Source organism: Nuphar pumila, chromosome 3, assembly GCF_984573655.1.
Source record: "Nuphar pumila chromosome 3, dmNupPumi1.hap1.1, whole genome shotgun sequence".
NCBI classification, from domain to species: Eukaryota; Viridiplantae; Streptophyta; class Magnoliopsida; order Nymphaeales; family Nymphaeaceae; genus Nuphar; species Nuphar pumila.
The window spans coordinates 143248617-143267481 of NC_143251.1; the positions used below are offsets into that span (position 1 = coordinate 143248617).

Here is an 18865-nt window from a genome sequence, read left to right on the forward strand (position 1 = left end):
CTCATCATCAAGGGTAAACTGGGCCCTTTATGGAAGCCAAACACCTTAAATTCTTGTGGCTAATCAACTAAATAAATAAACCAATAGAAAAAGAGAGAAATATATATATATATGTGTGTGTGTGTGTGTTGTCATGTCATTAATACATGCAATCTAGTAGACCCAGTCCTTTAAAATTTTTTTTTATTTGCATACTTTCTGCATCAAGATCTTTATAACTTGTTTAGGAAAAGAAAAAACATATCTTGGATTGTGCCATTACAATGGGCAAACACGTTTTTCAAGAGCTTCAAAAATCAACACCCAAAATGCATCTAAATTTCATGATTATAGGTTCAGGAATACGTTGAATGCTTCTATGGTGTCAGATTGAGCAAATAAAGCTTTCACTTATGATTTTCCACTAGATAGTTAAGTATTAATGATATGACCAAATATTATTCCTCTATATGCTGCCCAAGGCAACCAGAAATATGAATTGAATGGATTTAGCTATTTTTGGCCTTGCACAACAATTTGCTGAGGAAGAGGGAAACATTTTCACTAAATCTTTGCTGTTAAACTTTTTGGCTGACTAACAATCACAAAATTTTCAGGTACCGAATATATGGTATGCCAGAAACACAGAAAAAAAAATAGGAACCAAAAAGAACTTTAGGTTGAATCTCTCCCAAATTAAACACATTCACCTGAATTCTGACAGCTATTGTTGCAGTCAGCCATTGAGAAAAGCTATTAAATCCACAACCCTTGACAGGATAATCAAGGGATGAGAAAACAAGCAGATCATGTTGAATATGATCAATAGTTCAATACCATACCACAACTTTAATCTTCGCAATGTTGCTCTCCTTAGCATTGTTATCTTTCTCATTGCTTGATAGTTTAAAAGAAGCATCAGGCTGTCCATTTTGTGGCTTGCTGACCACAGGGTCAAAATCATTGTCATATCCCCTTGCGACAGCAGGCATGAAAGGTGATGACTCAAAAGGCTCAGATAGTACATGCTGCCAACATGAAGAAACAATGTGAACAATGTTATGAACACCAAGCGTTTTCGAGGAAATAAACCCCACATGTTTTAGTTACCAAAGCATCTCATACAACTAATCAACCCAAAAGTCCAATCCTTACAATCTATGGCCCTGATCATCTAACCACCTCTCACCATTATCACCAGAATAAATTAATGAAATAAAGCATGACAAAAGAATTTCAGATTGAAAGCTAATATTATTAAAAAGATATTTTATTCACTTACTGACCACCATAAAACAAAATCCAAACGGCAGCAACTGAATGAAAGTAAGATATAAGGAAAAAGAAAACATCAATTCATCATTGCTAGCAATCGCCAAATTAGACTGCATCACACAACTAATCCTTTGCTCATCCTAATTTACTTATTGCTTCGCCATCCAAGCAGAGATGTCACAAAGCACCTAAACAAGATAAGGAAATAAGACCAACAGACAGACAGACTCTTTCTCTTACCATGGTTCAAGCCTTCAAGGAAACCAATAATTAAGAATCTATTTAGCCATATCATAATGATGTCCCGCAAATAAATATGGAAAGAATATTGGAATGTATTGTCGTTCCTCTATGAGTTCACTTCATAATTACCCATGAGGTTGTAATGAAAAGAGGCGGAAGCACCAATAGAACAAAAGCACTCTTTAAGAGTGACCACAAGAGCGAAGAACACAAACACCAAAGGTGTGCACACAAAACTCACAAAAGTAGAAAATGACTTAAAGTCATAAGTTGAATATTATTGAAGAAAGGAAGAGAAGGGTGAAAACCCAATGCATTACAAGAGGAAAGACCTCCTCTATTTATAGAGGAGGGAGACATAAGAAGGGGACCACAAGGGGCTCCCATGTAGTCGTTGGGAGCCCCAACGGTCATAAATCTGACCGTTGGGGCCCCAACGACTACATGTGTGGGGCCCTTGTGGTCTTACAAAAAGCAAAAAAGAAAAAAGTAAAAAGAAAAAGGAAGAAAAGAAAAAAAGAAAAAAGATTACATGTGGTTTTACCCAAATACCCCTATCGGGTATTTTGAGGAAAGAAAGAGAAAGAACTGTATATATATACATATATGTATATATATACTTATATATATACGTATGTATATATATAAGTATATGTATATATATAGAGGTTTCAAAAGAGATAATATTAATCACCACTATGTTAAAATGTAAACCGTAATACATATATATAATATTATTATTATTTAATATTTTTATTATATATATTTTCTTTTTATTATTTTTTATTTTTTCTTTTATTTTCCTTTTAGCATCTAGTTCAATAGGAACTAGATAATTCATCCAGTCAAGTTTCTGTTGGAACTTGACTGAGCTATAGCTAGAGTCCAACGACTCTTTTGGAGAGCTCAAAATGAGCTCTCCTCTCACTTCCACTATTTTGTATATATAAGGGTGAACCCCTTCAATGTAAATCAACAATGTTTCTTAAGCATTTTGTGCATGAATAAAATATTGTTTATTTTTCAAGTGTTCTTTCATTTATACCCTTTCAAGGGTTATGCTTATAGTGTTTCCAATAGACACTTGTTTGTGAGTTGTTCGTGCACTTATGGAAGACCACCATTTCATTACATAGTATCAAAGCTATGGAAACCTTAGATCTTGAAGTGTTTTCGCCTCGATTTTCGTGCCTCTTTTGCAAAAGGTGTTTAATTACCTTGTTCTTAGCTCAAGAGGATTTGTTTGAAGAAAAGAGGACTTGTGCTACAAAAATTGACTCTGTATCATCTCTCTTATTCACTTGTCTACTATATTTTCTTTTTCTTTTCTCTCTCTCCTCCTATCTATTCCTCTCTTACCCTTGTAAAAGATGGATGACAATTATAAGATCACCATCACACCCATAAAGTTAAATGATACTAACTATATAATATGGGCTTCGATTTTGAAGCACCACATTTGGGGAAAAGATTTATGGGGTATAGTGGATGGTTCCGATTCGAAACCTAAACTATCTCTTATCAAGAAAGAGGGTGATAAAGATCTCCTTCTAACGGACGAAGAGAAGAGTAAGGCGTTAGCCACTTATGAAAAGAAATAGAAAGAATGGAGGATAGGGCATGCAAAAATTATGTGATGGCTAATTAATAGCGTAGACATTAAAAAATACTCTAGTCTAGCTAAGTTTGAGTATGTCGATAAGGCTTGGGAATACCTTAAAAACATGCATTCCCTTAAATATATTGCACGTGTGCAATTTATAAGACAAAGTTCGGACAATGACTCAAAAAGATAAAACTATTCGAGAATATTACAATGAGTTGTCCGAACTTTGGGAAGAGTTGGCTCTTTTTTAGCCCAAATGGCATTGTGTTGAAGATATCGAGTTTCGCCAAAAGCAACTCGATATGGAACATTTCTATCAATTTATGAATGGTCTAAGGCCAAAATTTGAATCCACCAAATCGGCCATTTTACATCGTAGAAAAATTTCTTCTATTGTTGATACTATAGAAAAGTTCACTATGAAAGAAAATATACTTAGAAAAAGTACTCCAAAAGTTGATGATGACTCAGTTCTAGCTGTGTCTAGACCGAAGAATCATACTCGCACTTACAAGCCGCATCATTTTAGAAGGCAAAACGGTGACTTTGATAAAAGAAAAATCATTTGTCATCATTGTCATGAACCGGGGCATTATAGGCCTCAATGTCCAAAATTAAAAAGAAAAGAAGAAAAAAGAGTCAAAAGATAAAGATGCACCTGTATCTATGGCTGAACTGATGGAAATCCTTTAATTTCTTCTCAAAGGGGTATCCTCCTCAACTAAAGCCTCAACTGGAGTGGTTGTTGCATCTTTCTCCGGTCCAGGTAACTTTCCTTGGCTTTTATATTTTGGTGCTTCTTTTCACATGACCCCAAATATCAATAGTCTATCCAAATGTCTTAAAAATAACTCAAGTGTGTCAAAGGTTTTTACATTTGATGGCACATCTCTTTAAATAAAAGGAGTAACATGTTTTGAAAATTTTTAAAAATCCAAAAATAAAATTATCTCAGAAGTTAGATATATTCCTAAACTTAATTTGAATCTCTTATTTGTTTCGCAAATATCTGACTATGGATGTAATACCTCATACTCTTTTCATGGTTGTTGGGTACAACATCACCAGTCAGGAAAGCTAATTGGGGAGGGCCATAGAAAAGGAGGACTCTATTAAATGAACTTTTTGAAATTACCCAAGAATGCATTTTGTTATAGTGTTCAGAAATTAGAATTGGAATTATGGCACAAAAGACTTGGCCATCCTCATATGTCTAAAATTCAATATTTTCCAAGTTTGGAAAAAAATTGTAATTCTGAAAATTTTCTTGTAAAGACTGCATTCTTGGCAAAATGAAAAGATTATCATTTCTTAGTAGAACTTTTGTTTCTTCACGACCACTTGAGTTAATATATTCGGATGTTTGGGGCTCCGCACCAGTTATTTTCAAAGGTGGTTATGCATATTATGTCATTTTTGTTGATGACTTTTCTAAACATAGCCGGATATATTTTCTTAAACATAAATCAGAAGTTTTTGCTAACTTCAAAATATTTCATAAAATGGTTAAAAATAAGTTTTATAATGATATTTTCATTTTTCGTACTGATTCAGGAGGAGAGTTTATGTCCAAAGAATTCAAAGACTATCTCAATTTACATGGTATTACACATCAAAGATCATGTCCACACACTCCACAGCAAAATGGCCTAGCCGAACGCAAACATCGGCACATTATGGAAACTACTACGACCTTGCTAATTGCAAATCAAGTTCCAACAAGTTTTTTGGTTGAGGCGGTCCTAACTGCCACCTACCTCATCAATAGGATGCCATCTTCCTCATTACAGAATATAACTCTAATAGAAAAAATTGTTAATTTAGCTTCGGATTATTCTAGATTAAGAGTCTTTGGATGTAAATGTTTTGTTTTCACCAATAAAAATGGCAAACTCTTTCCATGCAATCTCACGTGTCTTTTTAGGATATGCTGATAATTAAAAAGGCTACAGGTGTTTCGATTTTCAAAATGACAAATTATATGTGTCAAGAAATGTATCTTTTTGAAAAAAGAAAGCTTCTTTGAATTCGAAAAATCCAAAGATGTCACCGAATACTCGTTTTTAATTGATCTAACTTCAAAATCCAATGAATGTGATTTTGAATGTAACCTTGACAATGATCAAAGTCCTATTGTTATTGAAAATGATGATAATGAAGAGCAAATCCATAGGGATATTAGTCTACAATATTCAAGAAGTATAAAGCAAAATCTTTTATGTGCATTAGAAAAATACTCTGAAGTTCCACCCAGAAGGACGTCTAGAATTTCTAGAACTCCTGGAAAATTTGTTTCTTATGATCTTTTTCACCCACGTATAGGGCAGTCATTGCATTAATACAATCATATGTTGAGTCATCATCCTATTCTCAAGCCAAAAATAATATAGAATGGATAGAAGCCATGAAAACATAATTGGATGCATTAGAAAAGGCCAACACCTGGACTATCCAAGATATCCCTCCAGGTAAGAAACCTATAGGTTGTAAGTGGGTATACAAAGTCAAAACCAAAAGTGATGGAACCTGGAAAGGTATAAGGTCTGTTAGTGGCAAAAGGATATGCCCAAGGGTACGACATCGATTATGAAGAAACATTTGCTCATGTGGCCCGTATGACTAGTGTCAAAACTTTAATAGCCTTGTCCTCTATTAGAAAATGATTTATCTTTTAATTGAATGTCAAAAATGTTTTCCTTAATGGAAATCTCATTGAAGAAGTATACATAAAAACCCCGTCTGTTATTAGTATCCCTAAGGGTAAAGCTCTTCGTTTAGAAAAAACTCTTTATGGCCTTAAACAGACACCAAATGCTTGGTATGACCGATTTAGTCATGTTATGCTTGATATTGATTTTCAACCTTGTTTAACTGACACTGTTTTGTTTGTTAAGAAATTTGATGCAGGCATCATTATTCTCCTTCTCTATGTGGATGATACGATCATCACCGGAGGTGACAAACGAGGAGTTGCAAATATCAAAACTCTTCTTAAAACTCACTTTGAAATGACTGACTTAGGTTTATTAAGATATTTTTTAGGCATTGAAGTTGCTTATTCCCCTCAGGGGTATTTGATAACTCAATATAAATTTGCTCTTGATATTGTTTCCAGGTCTGGAATTACAGATGATAAAAAAGTGGACACTCCAGAAGTTATCAACGTTAAAATGAAAATTGATTATGGAGAACTTCTTGATGATCCTACACTTTACAGACATCTTATTAGAGCGCTTTCTTATCTTTTCATTATTAGGCCAGATATAGCTCATGTTGTTCATACAGTTAGTCAGTTTCAACATGTTCCCACCTCTATGCATATGGAAACAATTTTGCGTATTATTAGATACTTAAAATCCTCTTTTTCACGAGGACTCTTCTTGCTTGCTTCATCTTCATTAAATTTAATTGCATATACTGATGCGGACTGAGGAGGTGATCCCAATAATAGGCACTCAACTACTGGTTTTGTGTGTTCTTAGGTGAAGCCTTAATTTCGTGAAAGTGCAAGAAGCAGCAGAAAGTCTCTCTTTCCTTCATCGAAGTTGAATACAGAGTCATGGCAACCACCATTATAGAGGTTGTTTAGCTCAGATGATTGCTAGCAGATATGGGAGCTGAAACAATGCAAGCTTCAAAGATTTGTTGTGGCAACAAAAATGCGATCTACATTGCAAGCAACTGAGCATTCCATGAGCGCACCAAACACATTGAGATGGACTGTCACTATGTCAGAAAGGAATACTTACATTAAACCATTGATCTGCCATATGTTACATCATAATATCAATTCGCAGATCTCTTCACCAAGCCTCTCGTTGCTCCTAGATTTCACTTCCTCATACCGTAAGTTTGAAAGAGAGTGTTAAAATGTAAATTGTAATACATATATATGTAATATTATTATTATTTAATATTATTATTATTATTTAATATTATTATTATATATGTTTTTTCTTTTATTATTTTTTATTTTTTCCTTTATTTTTCTTTTAGCATCTAGTTCAATAGGAACTAGATAATTCATTTAGTCAAGTTCCTGTTGGAACTTGACTGAGCTATAGTCGTTGGACTCTAGTCCAACGACTCTTTTGGAGAACTCAAAATGAGTGCTCCTCTCTTCCATTATTTTGTATATATAAGGGTGAACCCCTTCAATGTAAATCAACAATGCTTCTTAAGCATTTTGTGCATGAATAAAATATTGTTTATTTTTTAAGTGTTCTTCCATTTATACCATTTCAAGGGTCATGCTTATAGTGTCTCCAATAGACACTTGTTTGTGAGTTGTTCGTGCATTTATGGAAGACCACCATTTCATTACACACTAGATTGTATCAAGAAATAGATATTACTCAAATTTAAATGTTGCCGCCTGAGCTAAACCAAGCAAGGTGATGGAGTAGCTGATACCTAATAGACTTGGAGACCTGTATAAACTGGTCAACCCAACGTTGGTCAATTAGCATATAGAAGAAGCAAAAGCTGACCAGTAAATTGCCCAAGCAGTAGCTGATTGCACCTCAGCTAGTTCTCAACCAGACAACTACTACCTACAATAATAAAAGAAAAGGTGCTTTTATATTATTGGATGTGTTTATTTTCATCTCATATTTATGTGATGTAATTTATCATTTACCTTTCCTTTCTTGATATAATTTTTTTTTCCAATAATGGGCGACACAAATTAGCTAGTCCTTTACTTGCACACATATTAGAATCCTTGTTACCTTCTCATGGCTTCAAAATCCTAAGGACGATTACTGTCAAAAAGCTTTTTTACATCACTTGATGGTGACAAGAACAACCAGCTTGATGAGCACAAGGTGATTGTTAAGTTGTGTGTGTGTATATATATATATATATATATGATACATATGTTCATATCATTATAATAGGTAATACCCAATAGCAGTATTTCAGTCTTTTCACTGTATAGGTTGTGCCCACTAGGGCACTAGTGTCTTTGTATATTTTTTGTTCCCTTTAATTTTTTCAGTTTTGTAAATTCCTGGTTTTGTAATGGGCAATATTGTCATTGCCCAAATATAGTTGTTGGGAGATCCCAATAGTTATGTTTATAACTGTTGGGACGGTCCCAACAACTATATTGGCTCTCCTTTGTGTATATATAGGGGTGCTTCCCTTTATATGGGTATTGCTTTCTCAAGCACCCAATCTCTCAATAATATTCACTGTCACATGGGTGCGGGGGTGCAGAAGGGCAAAAATATAAAAAATTATATATATATATATATATGTATACCTTCATATCATATCGCTGACCCCAATTGTTTTGGGATGAAGGTGTAGTTGTTGTTGTTGTTGTATATATACCTTCATACTTCATAGCCATTGATTTTGATTCTTGAATAACCGGAAAAAAACCTGTATACAGGTCAGATTCCGGTGATCCAAAAGCCGGTTCCCAATAAACAAAACCTATATATCACATCTATGGTGTTGAATGTGAGAAAAAACACCAAAAGACTGATTTTGAGCTGAGAACAAGAAAGTGGGCAGAACCAGCATATTACGGGGAGAGAGAGATTGAGAGACGAGGTGAGAGAGAGAGATTGAAGGAGAGAATGAGAGAGACAAAATACGCACCAGACTTCAGTGGTAGCTCGAGGTCGTCGGGAGACGGGTCGCAGTGTCGGGGTCGGGAGGATTAGGGCAAAAAAAATCGCCCTAATCCTCCTCTCCTTAGCCCATTTCATCGGGCGATTTTTTTTTAAGTCCAAAAGTTGGACATATATGACCCTGAGTGCGTTGACCACACCCAGGGTTGGGTTGACTGCACCGGGTGCCGCACCCGCACGATCGACGTGGGTGCAGCACCGGGTTGGCCAAATCCCTGTGACATAGAATATTCATTATTTTTACTTGTGATTCAAGCCCATAAGTGGCTTATGTGTATGACTTTTGTATCGAGCCATAAGTGGTCATTGTCTTATTGTAAGCCCATAAAAGGCATCTATTTGTATTTTTTGCTTTTCATTACAGTGACTACATAAAAGGAAGTTTTCATTGGATCAACTCAACTAGCACCAAACACAGAATCATATTATTGTTAAATGTACTGATTGAGAACTATGAAATGAAATATTAACTTGATGAATGCCAGATAGGACCTACTACATAGACTTTTCAACTAGCACAAACAAAATCATCTGAAAAACGTGCTCAAACAGAACGTGTTAGTTCTCAAGAACTTCACCTAGTCTTTGTGTATTTGTGTAGAATTTTGCTCTTCTATTTCAGAAATAAAATAACAGACACATAATATATGGATCACGTCAAGATCCAGCATATTGACTTGAAAAATGACTGGAACTTCCAAATAGACATGTTTTAAAGGGAAATGTTGCAGAGGCATTGTCCATATACTAAGGGTCAGCCAGACAGTCTACCCACAGCCATTGCAGCAAGGTCCGAACCTTAGTCCATTCCATGATGGTTGCTGATACCGAAATCAGCCACAAAAGGTCAACCTTGGTAACAGAAACCAACACTGGCAATTAAACAAGCCTGGTCTACTCATTCCCTTCAGGCCTTCAGGTAGACTCATTAATCATAAATGGTTTGAAGTACTGCTATGTAGTATCATTTGAACAAGAAAAGGGTAAGTGTTGACACGTATGATTAATCCTTGAGCCAAAATAAAATGTAATGTCTACCAATGACTTGTAATACGATTAGTTGCATAACCAACAGGACTTTGCCATGATTCCACCATCGGCTGCAGAGACAATATATGAAAGGACAATGAAAATAACATGCACTCTGTTAATTTTCATGCTTACACTGGTTGATATTAAAATTTGCATGAATTCTCCTAGCACCTCTATAAAGAAAACATCAGGCATGGTCCATATCTTATTTAAATGAGAATTACAAAGTTCCCACATTCATTCAATTCGTCATACATGCTTAAGTCAGCTTCTCATTAAGAAAATCACAATTTTCTGCTCCTAAAGCAAAACAGTATGTATCTGATCAACCACATACCTCGGAAAGCAGTTCTGTGTCGTCCACAGCATGAAGATCCAAAAGCCCAGCTCCAAATTCTCCTCGCAGTTCAGGAGAATAAAATTCGTTCATCGTGGAAGCCACTCCAGAGCTTGGTGCAGGTGGTGTATAAGGCTCAGACACATGGTCCCCATTCAGATTCAGGTTCCTTGAAAACTTATACAACCTCTGCTTTTCCTCACTAGATTGTGCCCCATATCCCTAAGAATACAAATTTGCATAATGAAAGTCACAATTTGCAATTCGCTCAATCAAAATTAATTAAACTTCAGGGAGTGAAGACAAACGAAACGAAATAGGGCAAACATGCAATCACAAATATTTCAATGCTGATTCATTAACATTCAATAATCAAAATCTACAGTTCATTCTCATGATATATTGAAACTATAATTCAGTTGTAAACCCATTGCCTACATAACTCAAATTCCTATTGCTTATTGTCATGTATCCGTCGATTTAATTTCCACCGACATTGGTCTTTTAGAAGCAGAATCTTTCCGAATTAGTAAGTGGCAATGCAAGTGTTTCTACGACGTCAATATGCATGCATTCATATAATTCTTTCCATCAACTTATTAGCAACAAAAAGCATAATCAAGAGACTGTTTCTGCACCAAGCAACACAATCATCTGAGGAAGAAGGTACGAGGCCAGGAAACGACAGAGACCTGCATAAGAAGACTCGGGAGGGTACGATGATCGACGCCCGTCGAAGCTAAGGGAGAAGCGAGGTGTTGCAAACCGGCAGACTGCAGCCAACGCGCCATGACCGCGTCCCCAGCATCGCTCGCTGTCCCCACCTGCTCGTACAGAGCTGCATTTCCCTGGTGCATCTGGCCACCCATGTGGCGCTGGGCTCGGCGTTGGGGCGCCAACTTCAGCGACCGGAAATCTACACTCTGAGTCGATCAATACAGACCCACCACAATCATCAAACAAATTTCAACTAAATACCCAAAAATCAACAAACAACGCTACCGAAATCCATCATACTTCTTGCAAATTACGCAAACCCAAAAACGAAATCATAAGAAAACGAACAAAAAAATGAATGTGCGAACCCTGCATTGCTCAAAAAATGGAGAAATAGGCAAGAAAACCGACCATTCGAAGTCAGAAGCAAGCTCTAAAACATCAGAACTCGTTGCGTCAATGAATGAAATCAATCAGAAATGATCACCGACACAAGAACCGTCCAAATCGTTTAATTCCAGGATGAACGAATGCGGCGGAAGGAACTCACGATTGTGTGGACGGATCAGGCTCCGAGCATTCGAATATCATAAGATTCGGACGCGATTCGCAGATCGGGAGGGGTAGTGGCGAGAGATTGGAGGGGCGGATCCTAGTGAGTGCTTCCGTCTGTGACTCCTCAACTCTTCACAGACACGACGAGATCAACGAGGGATTGGTGGTGAATCGTCAACACAAGTTTTGGGTGGGAAGCGACGCAACTCTCTCTCTCTCTCTCTCTCTCTCTCTCTCTCTCTCTCTCTCTCTCTCTCTCTCTCTCTCTCTCTCTCTCCGTGTCCTGCGAGACCATCCGAGATCGGAGACCGCCCTCCCGACGCAGATCTGGCCGAGAGAGACAGAGAGAAACCCAACGCTTGTGTGTGTGTGTAAGCTGCAAAAGCAAGAAGAAGAAAGAACAAGGCGGTAGAGAGAGAGATGATGGCAAGGGACTGCACGCGGGAGCACAAATCTTCACTAAAAACTTTTTAAACAAAATCTTTATACACAATACTTGCACCTTTTTTTAAAAAATTTGGTATTTGAACTTTGAACTTTGAACTGTGTGTATTACCATGATTAACCTCATGTTTGGGTCCGGGTCCGGGTCCGGGTCCGGGTCCAGATCCGAACCACTTGAAAGAGCATGAACTATGAAGCAGGGTAGGAGCTTAAGGATGTAGGAATGTTGACACATCCTGCTACAATATATGGTCCCAGTTCCTTTGATGTCTTTCATCCATGTGATAAATGGCATACCAGCCCCATTGTTTTGGTTTGTTTTCAGCTATCCATTCTGCAAGATGGGTGGCTGTGGAGACTATGCATTTTATGTGAACACTTGTGGATGATGAACATACTCGTATGTAAATAGCCATTAATGCATTTTTTATGTATAAAAAATAAAAATATTTACCCTTTTTTGTAAAAACATGTATTTGTATCCTTTTGTATTGTATTCATACCTATGGATCCCATGTCACATGGACACTGCTAATCCGACATCAGATTCTTGTATCGTACCACCATGGGGTCGCCCGCGTGGTCAGCAGAGTGGTTGCGAGGGTGCTGAGATAAACGCACTAGTTCAAACCCTGCTGGCGCACCGGTGTGTCTGCATCTTTCAGAGATGGGTCCTTGGTTGGCGAGGGTTTCTAATCATAAAAGAAAAGTTTTCTATGTCACTCATAATTAAGAAATACAGGACATGACATGAAAGTAAAATGCAGTATCCATGTGACATAGTAATATAATATAGATTGAATGTTGTAAGAATTCATGACACTTGACTTAGGCTTAGGGATGTACAAGGTTCAGATTCCTACAGGATGTGATCAACATTATATTAGACTAATCGGACACTGGCTAAACAGATTTGAATTTGGATTCCAATGGTTAAAAGCTCATACCAGATTAGTTTTTTTATCATAAATGAATTAGGATATTCACCGGATTCAATGGCAAAAATCAAAACCATATCCCCATCTGATTATAATTGGGCATGGTTTTGGCTTCTCACGACAAGAAATTGACTATTTAACGGGTGGACCACCCCCTTTTATATATATATATATATATATATATATATATATAAATATAAATAGACCATCACGGTCGCCAAACCTGTTATCGTCGCAAAATTTTTCCTTGTCTTCCCTTCCTTGCGAAAGAGAGAGGGAAATGCTTTCGTGATTCAAACTTGACTGGATTTTGGAAATTTTTTTGAAATACTCATCTCCGTTTTTTAAAATTGCGGGAAAATCCATGGGATGGGGCTCGACCTGTCGGTACGAGGTTCGATCGTTCATGCCGCCTTTAACAGGGGTAATCGAACCAAGGACCCAAAATTGTGCTTGACTTAGTGAAATTGCCGAAATTTCGTTCTATCCTAAATGCACATAGAATTCAGGCATGTGCTATGAGAATTTTGGAAAATATAATTTGGAAAATATGATGTATGATTAGAAAACATTTGAAGTTGAAAAGCATTTCTCAGGAAAAGATGGAAATCAATTTCTCAGAAAAACTCAGACGAAGAAGGTTTGAAATCTCGAGAAAGTTTATAAAGATTTGGAAAATCTTGAAGAAGGGAGAATCTCGAGAAAATCTTGAGAAAGTTTATAAAGTCTTTGGAAAACCATGAAGAAATGAGAATCTCAAGAAAATTTTGAGAAAGTTTAGAAAGACTTGGAAAACCATGAGGAAATAAGAATCTCAGGAAAATCTTAAGAAAGCTTAGAAAGACTTGAAAAACCATGAGGAAATAAGAATCTCAGGAAAATCTTAAGAAAGCTTAGAAAGACTTGAAAAATCGTGAGGAAATAAGAATCTCAGGAAAATTTTGAGAAAGTTTATAAAACTTAGAAAACCGTGAAGAAGTGAGAATCTCAGGAAAAATGGAAGGAATTCTTGAGAAAGGATGAATATTTGAAAAGGAAAGCACTTGTCAGGAAAAACTCGGATTTTGAGAGTTTTCTTAGGAAAATGATAGAAAATTTTGTAGGAAAACTCATTGGAGAAGGAAATTCAAAATTCAGAAAATTGAATTCCTGAGAATCTGGTTTTTTGAAATATCTGAAAATCAACTTGGATTCTTGAGAAAATGAGAAATTCCTTTGAAAAGAATCTTAAGGAAATAACTTTTTAAGGAAAATCACAGGAAAACATTTGATTCGGGAAATCCAACTCCGAATATCATCATAGTTTCTTGAGAAAATCGATTCCATGAAGTGAAAATCTTTTGAGAAAATCATGAGAAAAACAAATGATGCAGATGATATGAATGAATGAATGCACTTTTGAAAATATTTCTGAAAATTTTATTGGAAAAATGTGGATTAAGCCAAAGTAAATCCTTCATATATTCTGACTGTGGCCATGAATATATTCAGGGTTTATTTGAGTTAATTCACAATATTTGGAAAACATTGGAAATATGAGATGCGTTTTCAAGATAGCCTAAGAGTGTAGGCTCAATGTGACTGATAGAGAGATGATGGATCTGGGTTTCGTCCATATTCCGACTAGGGCCGTGAATATGGACTCCACCGAGTTCATCAACTCTCTAAGAGTTGGTGCTCGTGCCATTCGTGTTCATCCACAGTGGGTTTTGAAAATTAAGATGTATGTATCATAAAATCAGGATATTACTGAAATCAAACTATATGAGATGCGGCCTAATCTAAGCAGTAAAAGTAAATCTTATTCCAAGGTTTACCTCGGATTGTTACATTGCATAACATAAAATAAAAGAAAATTGAAATGGAGCCAAGGAATCAACTTCTTCTAGATTTTCCTGCAAAATGAGAGTCAGTACAAAATAAACAAGAAAATGGACATATATATATAATATATACAACGAAGAGACATATACAAATATCAAAATGCTAAAATAGGTGCTAAATGTCATGTAACAATGGAGGTGTAACTATATGAGAAAATATATGGATGTTCATACATGGAAATAAGAGCACATGAAGAGATATATATATATGTATATATATATATATATAAGTACATATCTATGTATATATATATATATACATATACATATAGATAAATATATATAGATATACATATATATATATAGATATATATATACATATAATGAGAAAATATGCACATACTAATGGAAATTACGTATAATAAGTAAAACCAGAAATTACAGGTATATACAGTTTCTGTAGGTGATTTCACACAACCATACTTCTCAAATTATAATGCAATTTCCAGTGAAAATGGGTATGGAGCCTCCCTATATATCCATAATGAAGCATGCCAAAGATGGTTGGGAGATCACGATTGGATATAGAGATATCCGTTCATGAATATGGCCAAATATCAAGATTGCACACTTGCAGCAGAAAATGAATATGTGCAGGAAATGGGTTGTGGAAGCATCATGGGCTATTTCAAGGATATCATGGAAAGGATATGAAAAGCTTGGTGAATAGGTGAAAATGTCATGGAAAATGATGAAATAATATGTATAATTGGTGCTGCAAATGGGGTGACATAGCAAACAAGAATTTAGCACTAAGCTAAGCAAAATTTCATAAAACCAAGGGTGATGTTCCAGCCATAGCTTCATAAAACAGGGATTTTAGCTATCAAGCTAAGCAAAATTTCATAAATCAAATAATGAAGTTCCAACCCATAGCTTCATAAAACAGAAATTGTAACATCAATCTCATGAATCGAATGATGAAGTTCCAGCCCATAGCTTCATAAAACAGAATTTTAGCTATCAAGCTAAGCAAAATTTCATAAATCAAATGATGAAAGTTCAACCCATAGCTTCATAAAACAGAAATTGTAACATCAATCTCATGAATCAAATGATGAAGTTCCAGCCCATAGCTTCATAAAACAGAATTTTAGCTATCAAGCTAAGCAAAATGTCATAAATCAAATGATGAAGTTCCAACCCATAGCTTCATAAAACAGAAATTGTAACATCAATCTCATGAATCAAATGATGATGTATTTACAAGAGTAAGAGAAAAGAAAAATACATGTAATAGCAAATACTCATGAAGGGATATATATATATATAAGTATATATATACATATATATATATCCATATATACATATACACGTATACATATAGGTAGATATACAATAGATATACATATATATAGATACATATATACATATAATGAGAAGACATATATGTTTAATGGAAATTCCACATAATGGGTAAAACCAGAAAATATATGTATATACAGTTTCTGTAAGGGATTTTACACAGCCATATTTCCCAAATTACAACATATTTTGCAACAAAATCGGGTATAGAGCTTTTCTATATATCAATAAAGAAGCATGCAAAATATGGTTTATAGACAATGAATGGATATAAAAATATCCATCCGCAAACATGACTGATTATCAAGACTGCACATTTGCAGAAAAGTGAATGGGTAAATGCATAACATGCAAAATGTGCAGGAAATATGCTGCAATCACCCTTGATCCTTCTTCATGTTGCCTCAATATCCATTGGTACAGTATCTCCTGATGAATATTTAACAAACATAAGCACAAAGATAAATGAAAATAATAACAAAACAACAACCACATAATAGTGATGTCTCCCCATCGCAGAAATCAACCGACTTAAAAAGCATTTGTTGCATTCCTCAGCTATTGTTCTACTCGCATGGGAAGATGAAGCCTCTTGCCATGAGACAATGTTCTTCTCTACATATGCTCCTCAGTGAAAAAGAATCAGATTTCTTTGTTTAATCGATAACATGTACTCCAGCATGCCTAGTTTGTTGAAAACATAGGCCTGTAAATAAATTTTGCTTCCTGAAACTCCTATCTTTTTCTACATAATACAGATTGGTGATGGCAACCAAAGCATCGATTGGATACAGATAAACATGCTACATAATCCAGCTTTGCTAGTGTTTAGCTCTAGGGCCCTCGACTTTGATCCTTGAACAACTTAAGCTAAGTCGTCTAAGGCTACGCAACACACAAGATTACCATTGATTCCCTTTAAACATACACTCTGAACATAGCAATCAACATCTAAAATTCAGTTTATAGAAGAGACCCCAATTAAACAAATGACAGTACAGCCATCTCCATTGGCTTCTATCATCAACACACAAAAGACTTAGAAGAAACCAATCAACACTCTGGAACTCCAAACTATACAGCTCGAGATAAACATAAATCGGGAATTTAAAATACCCACAATCTATAAACAATAAATCTAGCACAAAACCCAAAAGAATAAGAACACATCCAGACAAACAAGCAAAACAACGTATAATCTCTTCAATAAATAAATAAAAAACGCAGAATATTGTTGTACCAAATGATGGGTAGATAGCAGTAAAAGAGTGATTCTTGGTTGCTGGGCTAAATGAAAATGGAGAAAGGAATCGGCTGGATCTCCTGTAACCGACGATGAAGAGGCCTGATCCTCTTCTACTGGGCTGAAGGGAATGAGCAGCCGCCTGTTGGATCCTCTGCACCCTACAACATGCCACCCAACCCACCAAGAGTTTGAAGGATTGGAAACTTCTTCTTGCTGGATGGAGGAGACCTGCGATGGGCACCTTGTAGATCCCCTGTTCCAAAACCTGCAGAAGGCAGATGAGGGTCGATTTTATATTGTTGGGCTGAAGGAAGATGGGCAGCTGTTGGAGGTCCTGCGGCTGAAGTGAGGATGGCAATCGGCTCGGGTTCCTGTTGGCTGGAGAAGATGGGAAGCAGCAGTTAGGCTGGAGTTTCTTTTATTGATGGGCTGAAGGTGGGTGACGGCTGGGCTGAAGAGGAGGTCCACACGCTGTGCTGAAGGATGTGCGGCTGGCTTGAAGAGGAGGTCCACACGCTGTGCTGAAGGATGTGCGGCTGGCTTGAAGGAAAGAGGGCTGAAGGAAAATGGGTAGCCGGCTGGATGGAGTTTCCTGCAGCTTGGAGGTGGATGACCCCTGCGGCTGGGCTGTAGTGGCTGAAGATAAGTAGGAGGTTGAAGAAGGTGTAGAGGTTGAATCCCTGCATCTTTTGCTGCTGGGAAGAAAGCCCCTGCAAAACCCAACAAAACCCAAAAAAAATCACAAATTTTTCCTCCTTCATCGGCCAGGCTCCCCCTCCCCCTAAGATGTTCAGCCTCTTCCTTTTTTCAAAAGATCGCAGCTTCCCTTTTTTGAAAATCTGTTACCTTCGTTGAAGATTTTGAAACTGAAACATTAAAGTAGCCGTTTTTCAAAAGGGAGCTGCTGTATTTTTTTCAAAAATGTGTTTCATTTACCTAAGTTTTGGGTAAAATGAAATTTTTTTGAAAATATGGCTGTGGCGCCGTTTGGGCCGTTTCCTTTTAAGATTTTAGGTAAGCAAATTAATGAAAAGAAGTAAAAGAAATAAAAAAAAATGAATAATGACATAAATGAGAGGCTTTTATGGAAATGCCATCTCATTCTACTTTTAAAATCCTTTTGAAAATAAAGTTTTTTTTTGTTTTTCAATTGGTGTGCCACATGTGTGTGGGCCCACTAGCTAAAAATAAATAAATAAATATTGAGAAATGAAGAAAAATTTGCAAATTGGTATGAACTTCGGGTGGGTCCCGCTTGAGAATAAGAAGCTTACCTGGGAGTCTGAGTATGACGCTAGTTCAAAGGCGGGTCCCACTCCATTTATTTGAAAATACGAGATAAAACATTATTTATTTTCAAGAATTTGGAAAAATTGGGTTTTCAGGGCAAAAAAATATGGATAAATGTAAAAAAAAATAAAAAATTTTGTAAAGAGATTTAAAATCTTTTGCAAAAAGCTTTGAGATAAAATCTTTAAAATCAATATCCAAATATCCAGATTGTTTTCTTGAGAAAATTTTTGTAATTCAAAGTCCTGGGGGTAAAATGGGAAAATTTGGTAATTTTGAATACCCAGGGTTTTAAAAATCAATTTGAAAAAGTTTAAAAATCAAATCTGGATTGACAATTTTGAAAATCAAGAGTTCTGGATCTCAAAATGAC

At 36.1% G+C, this 18865-nt stretch overlaps 1 protein-coding gene across 1 annotated transcript in view; it reads right to left on the minus strand.

Annotated features, from left to right (window-relative positions):
* The window catches only part of LOC149844204 (kinesin-like protein KIN-13A), a 28646-nt gene extending 17284 nt beyond the window's left edge, over nucleotides 1-11362 (minus strand). Inside the window, exons 1-4 of the mRNA XM_090000401.1 lie at nucleotides 11243-11362; nucleotides 10807-11037; nucleotides 10115-10336; nucleotides 822-1007 (exon numbers count right to left, since the gene is read on the minus strand). Of these exons, the coding sequence (XP_089856527.1) occupies nucleotides 822-1007; nucleotides 10115-10336; nucleotides 10807-11037; nucleotides 11243-11245 (642 nt within the window). The 5' untranslated portion in view covers nucleotides 11246-11362. The remainder of the gene's footprint in view (nucleotides 1-821; nucleotides 1008-10114; nucleotides 10337-10806; nucleotides 11038-11242) is intronic.
* Between the last annotated feature and the right edge of the window lie 7503 nt (nucleotides 11363-18865).